Below are 17,031 nucleotides of genomic sequence, written 5' to 3' on the forward strand. Positions count from 1 at the left end.
CCATTTGCGTTAGTTCAATGTTAACTCACTCATGGGAAGAGAACTTGGCCACTTGTTAACTCATTCATGGGAAGAGAACTTGGCCACTTGTGACTTACAAGTCCCCTTCAGCAAACATCTCATCGGCGTCTCATATTGTACTCCACAAGCATTTTGTCAACAATCTGACATGATGTAAAATTAAAGATGGAGACTGACCATCTGCACCTGCTCATTCCATTGTTCTGTTCCAAGAAATCAGGACTACAATCTTCAGACAGAGGGTTACTTCAAAAAACTAGTTGTCTAATAGGGAATAGCTTCTTGAGAGCTAGATTCCGTAGCAGAGCTGACTTAACTAAATTAGCAACTTGTCGATCTGGTGTAGCTTTTCAAATCCACTCTAATCGAACTATGTAAATATGGAATAACACAAATTTCCACATAAATTTAATAAAGCCCGTTTTGTGACTGGGTCAATGTTAGTATCAGAATATTTAAGAGTGCCAATGCTCAAAACATACAAAACCTAAAATCAACTGAGGAAAACCTAGAACCAAGTCAAATTTTCTATTGTCCGGATACACCTGAAACTATATGGTTTTTGTGTGGCCAAAAAGGAATTCTTTTTATAGGATGTATCGAATAAGAAATTACTGATGGTTGTATGAGGCCGGGGATCATCCTCCTTTTCGAAAACAAATAGAGTTACTGGAAATTTTTAAAATAGGAGCACCTAGGGTAACCAGAATAACATGCACAAGCTATTTACCTCTCTGTATATTGGCCCTGGGTATGGATATTTTTTCTTTACATAGAAGGTGCAATTGCTGACTACATGCAGTCTCTTAGCATGGTGCACCGTAGCACATTGCTGACAATCTTCCAAGGCTCCAATACTCAGACATTACAGTCGTTCAGACAACAGTTTGGAGGAAGGCCGAAAATGGAGTACAATGCAAGCACGCCAGCCGAGTGCGTTCTGATTATCGCCCAATACCTCATCAGCTTCATTAGCCTAAACTCTCAGTTTCATGATTGTATGTTTACTCTTTGTTCAACTGCTCTAAGACGGCATCGATCGGTAATGATCCCAGTGGTGCCGATGACTCCAAACGCTCGAGCATGTCATATTCAAAGTGATCATCCTCGCTGGCAACAGGTGATTGCTCTGACTGAATCTCTCGGCGTCTAATTATTTTATCTTCAGACTCGTCGTCAGACTCATTTAGAACTTCAGTGCTGTCCTCGCCATTGGTCACGAGCAAAGCTGGAAATGAATGCTCCACAGCCTGACATGTGATACTGAACTCCTCAACCCTTGCAAGAAGTATGTCAGGCGTAAGTGCGTTGACTTCATCTTCATCTAGCGACAAGGCTATGGATGACTCGATTGCACGCTTCCACAGTTTAAACATTTTGGGTCCCAATACTTCTCGTATTGCCACATTATCGCTAGCATCAGTCGATTCATCTGCATAAAAAACAAGTTGTCTTGTTATTATGTTCAGAAAGAGAGTGCGAAGGTCTTTACAAAATACAAAAGGCTCGAGAAAGCAATCATATTCAAGTGACATCATGCATGATTTTATCCATTTAACACATCGACGCCTGACTGTAAAGTTGAATAAACAGTCGACTGAGAAATAGTCACACCTGTAGATAAAAGTAGACACGCAAATTGCCTTGTCTCTTCCATCAGATCGGTCTTTTGGTTGCATTGGCTAGAGCATACAGTTCTACATGGAGGTCTTGGGTTCAAGACCCAGCTAGCGCAATATGAAATAAAAATATTGCAGCCCACTTTCGGTCTGAGGGAGCCACACCTGAGGGGGAGTGTTGAAGTAAATGTATTGGCTATGTCAAGCTTCATGCACTAGCCAACGCAACCAGGCTAGTACAATTCACTTATACACTACACAACACCCCCTCTCACGTGTGACGGGAGAAGAGAAAGTAAACACGTGAATAGAAGATGAGCACACGTATGAATGAGTATATACGCGGACAAAGAGGGGGGCAACAACAATTTTAGGATAAATTGTGAAAGCCAGGACAAGAACTCGAGACCCTGGGCTGTGATACCATGTCAAGCTTCATACACTAGCCAACACAACCAAAAGTCCTAACTGATGGAAAGGGCTAGTACAATTCACTTATACACTTCACAACAGCCTAGTCTCTGCCATCAGATCGGTCTTTTGGTTGCATTGGCTAGAGCATACAGTTCTACAATTCCTTGACAATGAGATTGGGTTTTAAGCAAGGGGACCAAACTTGCACCGTTGTATTGATGTAAAAATAACTGTTTCCACATTTACTGCTCCCTTGAGAATGATAATTCATTGTGAAAAATAGAGATACACACCTGAGCTCGAAGCAGATGACACTCCGAGATTATTCTTTTGAACTTTTGGAATAAGAGTTAGAGGCTTCAGATATCTGGATTTCCATTCTTTGCCTCTGTAGATTAGTAACTGCTCATTGTCAAATGACAGAAGAACACAAGGAACAAGATCCTGCATACAGAGAACCACAGAATTTTAGTTTAGGGAATAATAAAGTATACACATAATATATTTCCATCATCTGTAATGACATGGAAACATAATAGCTATGGGGGGATGAGAACCTTCAGTTTTGCTCCAATTTTTTTGTAGTCACTTGGTTCCAAACCCTCGCAGTCAATCTTCACCAGATCATTTCCCTCAAAAGCATCCCGAACATCCTTTACAAGATTGATATATATCCCATTTTTTGCTGCAAAATCAAGGAATACAAATGCACTTGTTTATTTCCATGTCCTGGTCAAGACTAACACATATGAAGGAACACATAACATCTACAGTCTTGTTTACAGCTAGTAACTTCTGTATATATAGAACAAGTTACCTAGATGATACAGTGGAGAGCCAGGATACAAACCATAGCAATAGCAGCATATATATAATCTGATATCTTAGGCATAAAATCTCACGAGCAAATACATAGTTAAAGACAAATGTAGAACCATGGACTAAAGGCGCTTCCTTGAAAATTACTTCTGGATCCAAGAGATTTATTAGTTAAGCTTAAATGGTAATGTGAATTGTTCATAAAAGGGTTCAGGTTCCAGCTGGAACTGGCACTTACCCAGAACCAGTCATGTACTGCTTTGCTTTGCGTGTGTGTATGACTGGAACTGATGCATACTTTGCACCATTTTTTTTCAAAAAAAAAAAGAACTTTTCACCATTTCGGCCAGACAAATATGCATGTGCACTATTGTTTATTCAATCTGTTGGAAACATGTAAAACTTGAAAAACACAAAAAATAAAAAATAGAAAACTAAAGAATAGATGGTTAAGAAAAAGTGGAAATTGATGGTTTTTACACCAGATTCCAGGATTGGCCTCAGTTCAACTGTTGAAGGAACCCTGAACAATTGTGCAGCTTACAGAATCATACCTAACTTCAAAATTGGCAGTAGAATTTGTCCTCTCCTTCTCATTTCAGCTGCTTCTTCACTTGTAAGCCCTTCTGGAGCTTGCTGGATGAGTTTTGGATACACAGGAGTGGCTGGCTTCCAAAGCATTAATGGATAACGAGGACGCGTGCGTGGATCGTAATTTCTTCCACGGTACAAGAAAACAACGCCACCTACTCGTTTTATGACTTTTCCACCTGATTTTTCCTGCAAATGCAGATATTATATAGTTATCATGTGCATAATAAGTTCAGATGCTTGTGTTGCGAAAGATGCGCAAGCATGCATATGTGGCAGTGGAGGTCCTATTCACAAGTTGCTACGAAACCCAAATGCCTGCCTACGAGTTCTCCTGAGACACCAACTCCTAACTTATGTGAAGAAATTCCAGAGAGTGACATCAACACATGCACATAAGTACAATTCAATAGTGTAAATAGCATACCTCAAGGTGATGACAAAGGTTTTTCATATCAACGGTCGGTACTCCTCGGCATCTTACTTTGCAGATTTCCTGCCGCCTCCAGTGGCAATGTATCATTTCCAACATGTTGTGGGTCAATCCATCCCTTCCTACAGGAAATTAATCAGAAAATGCAGTATTAGCTCTAGACTCATATAAGAAATCCTAGCTCTAGACAAACCTACCAAGGAAAACTTAAACTTGGGCTATGCTTCAAGTGTCCTAATGTTTTCTCTACCATAACTCAAATCAAACTTATCCAGTGGTTGCCAAAGCAAGCTTTTGCTATGCCGAGTTCAACCATAGTACTCTTGGAACCTTAGCCATTCTTATATAATTTGTTACCCAGATTCCATTCTGAATAACAACATTGATCCATGACGTGCAAGCAACAGTAATACGACAAGCTTTAAGAATTTTTAGATACATACCACTCCGAAGAATGGCATAATAGAAAATGTCACTTCATGTGTCACTGACATGTGACTCCAAGTAACCACATGCCAGTGAGATATAGTGCTTTATTAAACTCCATTTTTCATGGTCTTCGGGGAAAATAAAGTAGGATAACAATGGCAAACCTTGCATTCTATGTGTGTTAACTGGTGCTGCAAATAGAGTGCAGAAAGGGTTACTATTACATTATTTAATTATATCAAATGTGTAGAGGATCTCTAGCAATCATTTAAAGCAGCGGCCATTTTTTCAACCAAAAACAGAAGAAAATATTTCTAGTTAATTGTTGGGTTCAGGTGGGTTGGAGTCATTTTCAAAAGCTACGCCTACTCAATGTTGGCACTGGCAAAATGCACAGCTATCCATTTGTGCAATTTATGGGCATCATCATATAAGATACTTCTACTTTCACAAAATTTAAAACCAACAGCCAAAAGTGTTATTGGTAGATGAACATGAGAACCTAGAAATGTACATATATGCCCCCTTTAATCTGAAGTCTGAACCAATAGCAACAGCCAATATCAAGTTATTAATTCTTGAGAAATACAGTGTAGTACTCGTAAATTACCAATATTGAGTTGCCGGTTATGTGACATATGAGGCTTGATGAGGTCGCGCACCTCGTCGGAGGTGAGCGGCTCCCCTAGAACCTCCTCCCTGCTCCTGCCGTCGCCGGGGCTCACCCTGGCGAAGTCCCGCTGCCTCCTGCCCCTAACCTCCATCATGATCCCGTGAGCGCTCACCGTTCGAGGTGGCTCCTGGCCGAGCGGCGTGTGCAGCCGTACGCCCCTTCGCCGTGCCTTCTCCTCCTTGGTTAGCAGAGGCGCCTTTCCGGTCCACGGCCGTGGCATGGTGGGCGGCGCGAAGGGCAGGAACGGGGGCTCCCGGATGGCCAGCGGCGCAGCGCGGGGCGTCTCGGAGTAGCTGAACTGAAAGTCGAAGGGCGCGCCGGGGAGACGGAAGGTGACACCGGATGGGCCGACGACGACGGAACGCCCTGCGGCAGCGTCGGTGGGGTCGGCTGCGAGCAGGGCCTCTGCCTGGCCGACGGCCGCGGCGGGGGGCACGGGCTTGCGGTAGGAGGTGCGAAGGTGGTGTGCTCGGAAGGCGGGATTGGTACCCGTGGTCCTGGGAGCCGGCATTGAGTCTTGTTCGTGGGAAGGTCGCTGATTCTGGTTCTCGGGGTGGCGGCGGCGAGGAGGGAGAGGGACGGAGCGGCTCTTGGGGTCGCGGCGGTTGGGGAGGGGAGAGGGAGGAGCGGAGAATAGGTTGGCGCGGCCAACGCGTGAGGGGACTGGACGCTGCGGCGGCGGCGGCGGCGGCGGCATAGCGGACAATGGTTGCGGTGACGAGGTAGAATCGAGGGGCGAAGAGCACAAGACAACGAGTGAAGAAGATAACGAATAGATTTTTTTTTTCTCTCCCCGAAAACTTTTCAGATAATTTTCAGCCTTTCGCCTTCTTGGTAATCTAACTCTGCATCCAGGGATCAAATCCTAAACCTGTGTTTAAACGGAGCCTTTTTTGTTTCTCTCTGATTTTATCAGATCCAGCGCCTACTGGGTCTCGGCCCGTGTCCCCGCTAGCTCCTTCGACGCCGAGTGCGCGGCCGGCCGCTATCCACTGCTCAGGTCCGGTCCTGTACCAGCCCGTATCACTATTTGTTTGTTTTATTCTTTTGCAAATTTTGTAAAAATCATATCTCCTAATCCGTAGCTCGAATTAAAAATTACTTTATATGGTTTTCGACCAGAAAAATGTGAGGAATCTAAATATTCCATCCATTAATATGTTTGCATCTTCGTGACGTGGTAGTTTGCATCCCACTTTTTACATAACGCCGGAGATTTTTGAAATTCCACCTAGGTTTTCCCTTCTCTGTTTAATACTGGAGTAGCTCACCCCTGCTATGTTGTGTCATGATAATCAACACTTAAATTTGTCAGTATAAATTCAACTTCAGCGCTAATTTTTTTGTCCGGGGTTTCGACTCCGATTAATATGGATAAGTTGCATTGCACCATCGCTGTCATGTCATGCATATCATCTTGATCATGCCGGTTCTTCTTCCGTAGTTGTAAGTTTTGCATCCGTTGTTTGTTGTAGCATTTCCTTCTTCCCGGATAGGATCACGAAGTGGTGCGGTGAGATACGACAAGTTCTCCGGATGATCTTCGATAATCTTTAACAGGCAAGCATTTCCACACTCATGTCTCTGCGGGAGTCTCTTACCTATTTTATTTTTCTTCTCTCTCATGCTAGCCTCGAGTTGGGTTCTTGTCATGTGTCCTATCCACTTGTTACCTCAAGCAGCCTATATTTCCTCCACCACCCTCCTCCAGCTGTTGTTTGGTTATCGGGTCTGCCTTGCGAATCGTAGGCATGCTTAGTACCATTTATATCTCGTTACCGTATCGGGTTATCTGTTCAGGGTATCATGGTTACTTCATATTCTTAATAATTGTTATGCGGAGATATCGGTGGGTCAGCTGTTTGTTTTATGACGGCTCACTTGTGTTTCTTTAAAACTTAGGATCCGAGTTCTTGTTATCTGTTCCGGGATTGAGCGCTCTAATCACACGTGGGTATGCTTACCGTGATGAGGACATCCCTACCGAACTACTACCTCCGTCATTACAAGTTGAAGCCGATGTTGCTGTGGAGCTCAAGTCCAATGAAGTTAGGATTTGACCCATTACAAGGGCTCGCGCGAAGCTACATAAACAACAGGTGAATTCGCTCTTGAATGATATTTTGATCGATGAGAACTTTATACTACCTAAGTCTTTCCACTTATGTATGATCAGGTATGAAGATGGAGCAAGCATCGCACGAGGAGGAGAGGAGCAACTGGACATGGTGATGGACGTGAAGACATCCCATGGACGCGCGAGCGGGGAGCGGGAGGCATGCGCGAAGGAGGGAGAAGGCAACGTGCAGGCCGGCGCCACGCCCGGCAAAGACCGGCCCCTAAACCGGATGGCCCGATCCAGACCAGACCACCCACCATTGCACACCAGGCAACATCCAGGGAAGAAGGCCTTTCGGCCCGGCGCCACCGGACGCCACACCGGGTGGCCCGGCGTCTGTAGGCCCACAGACCGGTGCACACCGGGTCCGATCCAGTAAAGAAGACGAGGCCACCCGGTGACCACCCGGCGCCTCACCCGGTCTGTGCGCCGACCGAGTACGACTCGACTTGACTGAACCTCGTTCCGGTCGGTTTGTATCCCCTAGTTTCGACCATTGGTCGTCCTGGACGCATGTATAAGCCCCAGGGACGCCCCCAAATTAGGTTTAGACCACGTTTAAGATAAACCCTTGTTAATAGTTGATTGCTACGCAACTCTATCAAATTTTATACACCAATTCGCATCGATCTAGTGTTTTGCTACTGAAAGTTTGTGCGATTTGTTGTTCCATTGGTAATTAGAAGATTGCAATTTACCGCTTCGTGGTCGGCGGCTACGTGCGCAAGTGTGTGGAGTTGCGAATATCTTGCAGGGTTGAGAGATGTTGCATTGGCGACAGGAATCAATCGAGAGACTCCATCGGCGTCATACAAGTTATATCCACTTCATCATCGTATATCTCCGTGATACGTCTCCAACGTATCTATAATTTCTGATGTTCCATGCTTGTTTTATGACAATACCTACATGTTTTGTTCACACTTTATATCGTTTTTATGCGTTTTCTGGAACTAACCTATTGACGAGATGCCGAAAGGCCGCTTGCTGTTTTCTGCTGTTTTTGGTTTCGTAAATCCTAGTAAAGAAATATTTTCGGAATCGGACGAAATCAAGACGGAAGACCTTATAATTCCCGGAAGCTTCCAGAGCACCGGAGAAGGACGAGAGGGGAGCCAGGGGGCCCCACCCCACAGGGCGGCGCGGCCCAAGGGGGGGCACGCCCCCCTAGTGTGTGGGCACCCAGTGGCCCCTCCGACTCCGCCTCTTCGCCTATTTAAGCCGTCGTGACATAAAATTTCGATACCTCTGGACGAAACTCCAGAAAGACTCCAGGGGCGCCGCCACATCGCGAAACTCCAATTCGGGGACGAAGTCTCGTTCCGGCACCTCGCCGGGACGGGGAATTGCCCCCGGAGTCATCTCCACCGCCGTCTCCACCGCCATCTTCACCGCCATCGCTGCCCCCATGATGAGGAGGGAGTAATTCCCCCCCGGGCTGAGGGCTCCGCTGTAGCTATGTGGTTCATCTCTCTCTTTATGTGATCTAGTTGAATATCATCTATGTGCTACTCTAGTGATGTTATTAAAGTAGTCTATTCCTCCTACACGGTGTAATGGTGATAGTGTGTGCATCGTGTAGTACTTGGTGTGGGTTATGATTGTAATCTCTTGTAGATTATGAAGTTAACTATTGCTATTATAAGAATTGATGTGATCTATGCCTCCTTCATAGTGTGATGGTGACAGTGTGCATGCTATGTTAGTTCTTGGTGTGATTGTGTTGATCTATCTTACACTCTAAGGTTATTTAAATATGAACATTGAATATTGTGGAGCTTGTTAACTCCGGCATTGAGGGTTCGTGTAATCCTAGCACGCTTAGTGGTGTTCATCATCCAACAAGAGGGTGTAGAGTAGTCCTATTATGTGATCATTGTTGAGAGTGTCCACTAGTGAAAGCGGGATCCCTAGGCCTTGCTTCCAAGCATCGAATCTCCGTTTGTTTACCGTTCGTTGCATGTTTACTCGCTGCCATATTTTATTCAGATTGCTATTACCACTCATACTCATCCATATTATTTGCATCTCACTATCTCTTCGCCGAACTAGTGCACCTTTACATCCGACAAGTGTATTAGGTGTGTTGGGGACACAAGAGACTTCTTGCTTTGTGGTTGCAGTGGTTGCTTGAGAGGGATATCTTTGACCTCTTCCTCCCTGAGTTCGATAAACCTTGGGTGATCCACTTAAGGGAAACTTGCTGCTGTTCTACAAACCTCTGCTCTTGGAGGCCCAACACTGTCTACAAGAATAGAAGCACCCGTAGACATCACTCCGCTGTGTTCATCGCGTGTTTATCACCATCCACCTTGCTTACTGAGAAGATCGGGACACCCCTTATCATACCGGGTCTTCCCTCGACCACTGCCAGAATCTACAGCTTTGTCCAAAGGGCCACAATTAGTTCGTAATGCTTTGTTTCTCCCTTGCGTGCAAGCTTGTTTCTTTGTGGTCGGATGATATGATGTTACTTTTGGGGAAGCCGTGTGTGCCTTGTATCCCCGTCATCTCTTGCACGTTCGTAGGTGCAAGTATGCATTGTTAAGAGGTCATCCTCAAGTGGGCTATGATCCTTCTTAGCCATACTCGCAAACAACTAAGTCCGTTTCTGCAGCACGGTCGGACTTCGATATGGGTTAACTTAGTTAGGTGGCTTCCCGGACTTTGTTGTAGTGAAGGAGAGTGTGTGTCGTGATATCCTTCCCTTGCTCGGTTGAATTGATCGTGCATGTGGGCACATTTGGGCACCCCTGCAGGGTTACAATCTTTTCGAAAAGCCGTGTCCGCGGTTATGGACGACTTGGAGCTGTTTGACTCGACCATACACAACTTACATCGATTGTTCATTAATAATAACTTGTGTAGTAAGTTAGCACAACTTCAATAATAAATGGTTAAAACTTGTCAACCGTGTGAGTGCCCTTGCAAGTACTTTCTTTGCGAAGGGGGGAATGTTGGAGATATGCCCAAGAGGCAATAATAAAATGGTTATTATAATATATCTTTATGTTTATGATAATGTTTACATACCATGCTATAATTGTATTAACCGAAACATTGATACATGTGTGTTATGTGAACAACAAGGAGTCCCTAGTAAGCCTCTTGTATAACTAGCTTGTTGATTAATAGATGATCATGGTTTCGTGATCATGAACATTGGATGTTATTAATAACAAGGTTATGTCATTATACGAATGATGTAATGGACACACCCAATTAAGCGTAGCATAAGATCACGTCATTAAGTTATTTGCTATAAGCTTTCGATACATAGTTACCTAGTCCTTTCGACCATGAGATCATGTAAATCACTTATACCGGAAAGGTACTTTGATTACATCAAACGCCACCGCGTAAATGGGTGGTTATAAAGGTGGGATTAAGTATCCGGAAAGTATGAGTTGAGGCATATGGATCAACAAAGTGGGATTTGTCCATCCCGATGACGGATAGATATACTCGGGCCCTCTCGGTGGAATGTCGTCTAAATAGCTTGCAAGCATATGAATGGTTCATAAGAGACCACATACCACAAGATTCGAGTAAAGAGTACTTGTCAGAGACGAGGTTGAACAAGGTATAGAGATACCGATGATCAAACCTCGGACAAGTAAAATATCGCGTGACAAAGGGAATCGGTATCGTATGTAAATGGTTCAGCCGATCACTAAAGTCATCGTTGAATATGTGGGAGCCATTATGGATCTCCAGATCCCGCTATTGGTTATTGGTCGGAGAGAAGTCTCAACCATGTCTACATAGTTCGCGAACCGTAGGGTGACACACTTAAGGTTTGATGTCGTTTAAGTAGATATGGATATACGGAATGGAGTTCGAAGTTTTGTTCGGAGTCTCGGATAGGATCCAAGACATCACGAGGAGTTCCGAATGGTCCGGAGAATAAGATTCATATATAGGAAGTCATATTCCAAGTTTGGAAATGATCCGGTGCATTTATGGCAGGTTCTAGAAGGTTCTAGAAAAGTCCGGAAGAAAGGCACTATGGAAGGTGGAGTCCCGCAGGGACTCCACAAGCTTGGCCGGCCAAACCCTAAGGGAGGAGTCCCGGTGGGCTCCACCCGAGGTGGCCGGCCACCCCACCTAAGGAAAAGGTGGGAGTCCCACCTTGGGTAGGACTCCCCCCTTGAGTAGGTTTCCCACCTTTGGGAAGTTTTGGTGTTGGGGTCTTATTCGAAGACTTGGACTACAACTCTTGGGCTTCCACCTATATAATGAGGGACAAGGGGAGGGTGGCCGGCCACTCTTGCCTCCAACCTTGGCTGCCCCCCATTGTGGCCGACGCCCAAGGCACCCCCTCTCCCCAAACCCTAGCGCCCCTCCTCCACTACTTCTCCCGCATATGCTTAGCGAAGCTCCGTCGGAGATCTCCATCGACACCGCCACCACGCCGTCGTGCTGCCGGGATTCCGAGGAGGATCTACTACTTCCGCCGCCCGCTGGAACGGGGAGAAGGACGTCGTCATCAACACCGAACGTGTGACCGAGTACGGAGGTGCTGCCCGATTGTGGCACCGTCAAGATCTTCTACGCGCTTTTGAAAGCGGCAAGTGATCGTCTACCGCAGCAACGAGAGCCTCCTCTTGTAGGCTTTGGAAATCTTCAAGGGTTAGTCTCGTTCATCCCTCGTTGCTCCCATCTTCTAGATTGCATCTTGGCTTGGATTGCGTTCTCGCGGTAGGAATTTTTTTGTTTTCTATGCAACGTATCCCAACAGTGGTATCAGAGCTGTGTCTATGCATAGATGGTTGCACGAGTAGAACACAATTGTTTTGTGGGCGTTGATGCTTTGTTGTCTTTAGTTCGAGTACTTTGCATCTTTGTGGCATGGTGGGATGAAGCGGCTCGGGCTAACTTTACATGACCGCGTTCATGAGACTTGCTCCACGTTCGACATGCAACTTGTATTGCATAAGTGGCTTTGCGGGTGTCTCGTCTCTCCCACCATAGTGAAGATTCAATTTACTCTTTCTATTGACAACACTAGTATCACCGTTGTGGTTCATGTTCGTAGGTAGATTGGATCTTACTCGAAAACCCTAAACCACGTAAAATATGCAAACCAAATTAGAGACGTCTAACTTGTTTTTGCAGGGTTTGGTGATGTGATATGGCCATGATGTGATGATGAATATGTATGAGATGATCATTATTGTATTGTGGCAACCGGCAGGAGCCTTATGGTTGTCTTTAAATTTCATGTTGAGTAGTATTTCAAAGTAGTTGTAATAGTTGCTACATGAGGTGAACAACCATGAAGACGGCGCCATGGACCTTGACGCTACGCCGACGATGATGGAGATCATGCCCGTTGATGATGGAGATCATGTCCGTGCTTTGGAGATGAAGATCGAAGGCGCAAAGACTAAAGGGCCATATCATATCACATATGAATTGCATGTGATGTTAATCCTTTATGCATCTTATTGTGCTTAGAACGCGACGGTAGCATTATAAGATGATCCCTCACATTAATATCAAGATAATAAAGTGTTCTCCCCTCGTATGCACCGCTGCACAGTTCGTCGTTTCGAAGCATCTCGTGATGATCGGATGTGATAGACTCAACGTTCACATACAACGGGTGTAAGCCATGTTGCACACGCGGAATACTTGGGTTTGCTTGACGAGCCTAGCATGTACGTACATGGCCTCGGGACAACGGAAACCGAAAGGTTGAACACGAGTCATATGGATGATATGATCAACATGTTGATGTTCACCATTGAAGCTACATCATCTCACGTGATGATCGGTTTTGGTGTAGTGGATTTGGATCGTGTACCACTTAACAACTATGAGGGATGTTGTATTAAGTGAGAGTTAATTAGTAATTAGATTAAAACATGAACTAATTATCATAAACATAGTCTCAGTAGTATTTTGAATTAATTTTGTAGTATTGGCATCCGTTTTTCTACCATGCGCTAGTCTTATAATTGAGATAGAAATACTGTTAATATCTGATAAGAAACTTTACGGACTGGTAACGTATTGTTAAAGAATCAAGAAATGATTAAGTCCTATTACAAACTTTTAGTAAACCTCACATTGTTGATTCATAGAACTATGGTTTCAATTAGTACCTAAAGTTATCTTGTGTGATGACCCAGCGTACCACTGCATGGTGTAGTACACAAGTCGTTGACATAACACAAGTGAAACACCGTTCCACTCATATTACATCTCTCAGAGTGGTACAACAGAAACATATGCGAGTCCAAGGTATGTCTATAGAAGTACACACGAGCCGTTTACGTAAGATCAACACAACCTCCTACTTTACAAGTGAGGTAAAACTTCAAATATAGCTCCGTAAGAACGACTTGTAGTCTATCTTGTTGCTAACTCAAGTTTAAGATCTACTTGGCTTGCTATAGAATTCTAGCTACTTAGGTGCTATGATTAGGGAAAGGTTCCCTTCTATTACTAGTCTATGTTTCCACTCTAGTTGATGCAGAAGTTGACTCCATTGACTTCTTTGATTGGATTCTTCATCTTGTTGCAGTTGACCCCTTTGTCTTCGAGTTCCACGGTAGTTTCTCCTTCGGTGCCTTGATCTAAGAAGGGGGTTCAAATGGGATAGAATGAGTACGAGCGTACTCAAGCAAGTTCATATTAGGAAATATGTGTATCATGCACTAGCTACAGCCATAGACCGGAAAGTCATAGGTCAATGCAAGTTTTCATAAACATTTCTTCAAAAGGTTTATTTTATTCTGAAAACTATGCCCGTCGGTCTTCACGAAGTTGAACGTAACTTCGTGGAGTTCCTTTCTCGCCGCGTTCGCAGCTTCCCTTCCCGCAACAGTGGAGTGACAGTCACAATTCAGCATCCTCTCGCAGAGGTGCGTAACTTTTCCCATAAGAGACCTTATCCTTGATACCAACCAGGTGCGCTTTCCCGTCCACACTTCCTTGGTGTGGGGCCAGTGTGTAAGATCCAAGCCAATCACCGCCTTCTCCGCGACCCCGCAAACCCACCCTTTTGTCCACCCGTACACCCCCGGAGACTTCTCCCGATAATACGGCTTTACTCACGGTGCACTTTGGACAATCCATCATAGATCGTAGAGCCCGACATCACACACGGATGGGGATTTAAAAGGCTATCCCAACCTACGGAAGTGCCTCCAACACCCCGCGGCTCTACCAATCCGTTGGCGTGCGTAAGGGAAAGATACGACTGACTTCCCGCAGCCATTATAGATCTTATGGTCAACGCGATATGTACGGCGCTAGAATCACTGGACGGCATTGGTACTTAGTCCTAGATGAGTAGTACCCATGCAATGGAACCTCCACCATATCAACACATACCATGGTTCCATTGCCCACTGACAAAGTATTAACTTGTCAATGCCTATGGATTATAGGCTAGGGTTTAGTTGGAAGTAGAGGGAAAGTAGATCTCGAAGGTTTCAGCCGAAAAGTACTCGACGATTATGAAAACTAGGGTTTGTAGACAATGATTCGATGATCTCTGCGTCCCTCGACTCCCCCTTATATAGGAGGCGGAGCCGATGGATTCGTGTTGTACAAGTTACAAAGTCCGGGAGGGTTTCAAACTCATCCCGTAAGATTACAAATAAGACTTTCTATTACAACTTTAACTTTCCTTAATAACATCTTGGGCTTCCGAATCTTCTTACTCTTCGAGTAGTGGGCCTTCAATAAACCCCGGGTACTATCTTCGGCAGGCCCATTAGGGATGCCTATGTCAGTAGCCCCGAGATTTTGCTTGAATCGTAGAGTCGTGGAAAATCTCCACTGTTTATTTTTACTCGACATCTTAAACCTTTCTATATTTCTTCATATAAATTTCTATATTGTACGGGGATAATGGTAGTTGAGGCTAGTTCATCCGACGGATCGGTACTAGTTAACCGCTCTAGTGGCAATCCGCAAAAACCTACTTCAAAATCACGTCCCCGGACATGATTTCGGGATACCGGTGTAAACTTCGACGAGTGCCGCTTAAGGTCTTACCATTCCGTCGAGTCCCGGTCATATTTATCGAGTACCTAACGCGTCCGTTAGGATTTTCTTCGTATCCGTTGATACGGATAAAAGTAGCAAACCGACGTCGAGACGGCGCCACGCCTCACGGAATAGATCCGGGGTCTTACCTTCGCAAAGTTTTGCGGCATTCGAAATTGATCGCAACTTCGAGCGTTCGAGAATATATTGTCGAGTGCTTATTCGGCTGATGGAATGGCACATTTTATCGAGTCACGGATGACTTATATTGCTCTCCCGATGGGAGTATATGCGGAGTTATTTATAACTCGAAATATACTCTCTTCGTTGTTCCATGTTTCTTCTTTTCATTCCGACTTTCTTTCTTTTTATAATTTCATCGGGCACGCGAACAGCGTTCCCGATGGGAGTAGCCCCGAGGCTACAGCCAAGGACTTGTGCTTGGTTGTAGGCTCCACGCTATTATGCCGCTATATTTTCCTTCTTTCCCGAAGTTTTATAATTTCTCGGGTGCGCGAACAGCGCTCCCGATGGGAGTAGCCCCCGAGGCTATGAACAAATATTTGTATTTGATCATAGGCTCACACCATTTCTATCTTGTCTTTATTGATCTCTTCATTTTTCCAAAGTAGCCCCCGAGCATTTGTTCAAAAACTTGTATTTGATCAAAGGCTCTCCAATACTTTTGCATGTCGCCTTTTGATGCATCTTTTGAGTCGAAGTTTTCTTCTGCCAAGGTGACGTTATTGCTGACGATAGCCACGATTGCTAGTCAAAAATTTGTGACAAGTCTTTTCTCGCTGCCATGCGGGCCCAATTGATCCACTATCTTGACACGTCGTGCAAGTGGGGGACACACGTCCTCCGCTTTTTCTCGGCGCACGCACCGTAACTTCTCCATCATTAAGTTACTTTTTTACCCTTGTTGCCACGTGGCTATCATCTGCCACACATTTTCCTTATCCAACGGTCCGTCGTTTCACCGCACCCCTATATAAGATCATCTTCTTCCTCCTCGGACACTTCCGCTCTCGCCGTCCTCCTTCTCTCATCTGCAAATTTCCTCCTGCGATTCACAACCTCTTGAGCTCCTCACCTCCAGACTGCAAATCCTGCGCCTTTGTTGATGCCGCCGCGCCGTTTGACGAGGCACAACACACCGGAATCCTCCATGGCCGCTGCGGATCTTGGAGCGGCGGAGTGGGAAAGGTCAAAAATTTCCTCGCAAGACATCAACATGTTGAAGAAGCTGGGGATCAGCAAGAAATCCAAGGCGCCGTGCTTCCCCAGTGAGGAGAGCTACCCAACCCCTCCAATGGGGTACCGGGTATGTTTTGTCGATCACCTCATCCGCGGTCTGTCCGCCCCCATTCATCCTTTTCTTCGTGGATTGCTTTTTGTCTACGGTTTACAACTCCACCACCTCACGCCAAACTCCATTCTTCACATCTCCATTTTCATCACACTTTGCGAGGCCTTCCTTGGTGTCCAGCCTAACTGGGCGCTATGGAAGCGCATTTTCTTCTGCCGCCGTAATGGCTCGCCCAATGTCGCCTATAATATAGGCGGCGTTGTAATTTCTGTTCGTCCCACTGTTGACTACTTCGACGTCAAGCTTCCCGACTCGGTTCAAGGATGGCGCAAGAAGTGGTTGTACATTCAGGAGGAAAACCATGGATGTGCGGAGGACAACATTCCTCCTTTTGACGCGCGCCGAAAAAATCTTTCGCCGCCGTTCTTGGGACGCGGAGGCCACCGAAGAAGAAAGGGCGTCGACGAAACCTTGATGACTCGTATCCACGAGTTGCAAAATACTCGCGGCCAAGAATTATCGGGTATCCAAATCACTCGCATACTTTCTTAGTACTAGAGTGCAGCCACTTCAAGCTCGCAAATATCCTCTCTGGAA

General features: G+C 45.3%; 1 protein-coding gene across 1 annotated transcript; it reads right to left on the reverse strand.

The window, feature by feature from the left end:
- Positions 1-730: 730 nt before the first annotated feature.
- LOC124662031 (CRS2-associated factor 2, chloroplastic-like) lies at positions 731-5,711 on the reverse strand. Its single transcript, XM_047199916.1, has 6 exons — positions 4,937-5,711; positions 3,892-4,019; positions 3,428-3,653; positions 2,612-2,739; positions 2,348-2,498; positions 731-1,453 (listed from the first exon to the last, which is right to left on the reverse strand). Exons 1-6 carry the CDS (start codon positions 5,694-5,696, stop codon positions 1,026-1,028), a joined length of 1,821 nt encoding a protein of 606 aa, XP_047055872.1. The 5' UTR covers positions 5,697-5,711; the 3' UTR covers positions 731-1,025.
- Between the last annotated feature and the right edge of the window lie 11,320 nt (positions 5,712-17,031).

Source organism: Lolium rigidum, chromosome 6 (genome assembly GCF_022539505.1).
Source record: "Lolium rigidum isolate FL_2022 chromosome 6, APGP_CSIRO_Lrig_0.1, whole genome shotgun sequence".
Classification (NCBI taxonomy): Eukaryota; Viridiplantae; Streptophyta; class Magnoliopsida; order Poales; family Poaceae; genus Lolium; species Lolium rigidum.

Excerpts from the sequence above, each read along its gene's own strand:
- LOC124662031 (XM_047199916.1), bottom strand. The coding sequence starts at position 5,696 with ATGCCGCCGCCGCCGCCGCCGCCGCAGCGTCCAGTCCCCTCACGCGTT. Across the intron at positions 4,020-4,936 it reads TAACCGGCAACTCAATATTG|GAAGGGATGGATTGACCCAC; the intron begins GTAATTTACGAG and ends AATTTCCTGTAG. Across the intron at positions 1,454-2,347 it reads GTCATCTGCTTCGAGCTCAG|ATGAATCGACTGATGCTAGC; the intron begins GTGTGTATCTCT and ends TTTTTTATGCAG.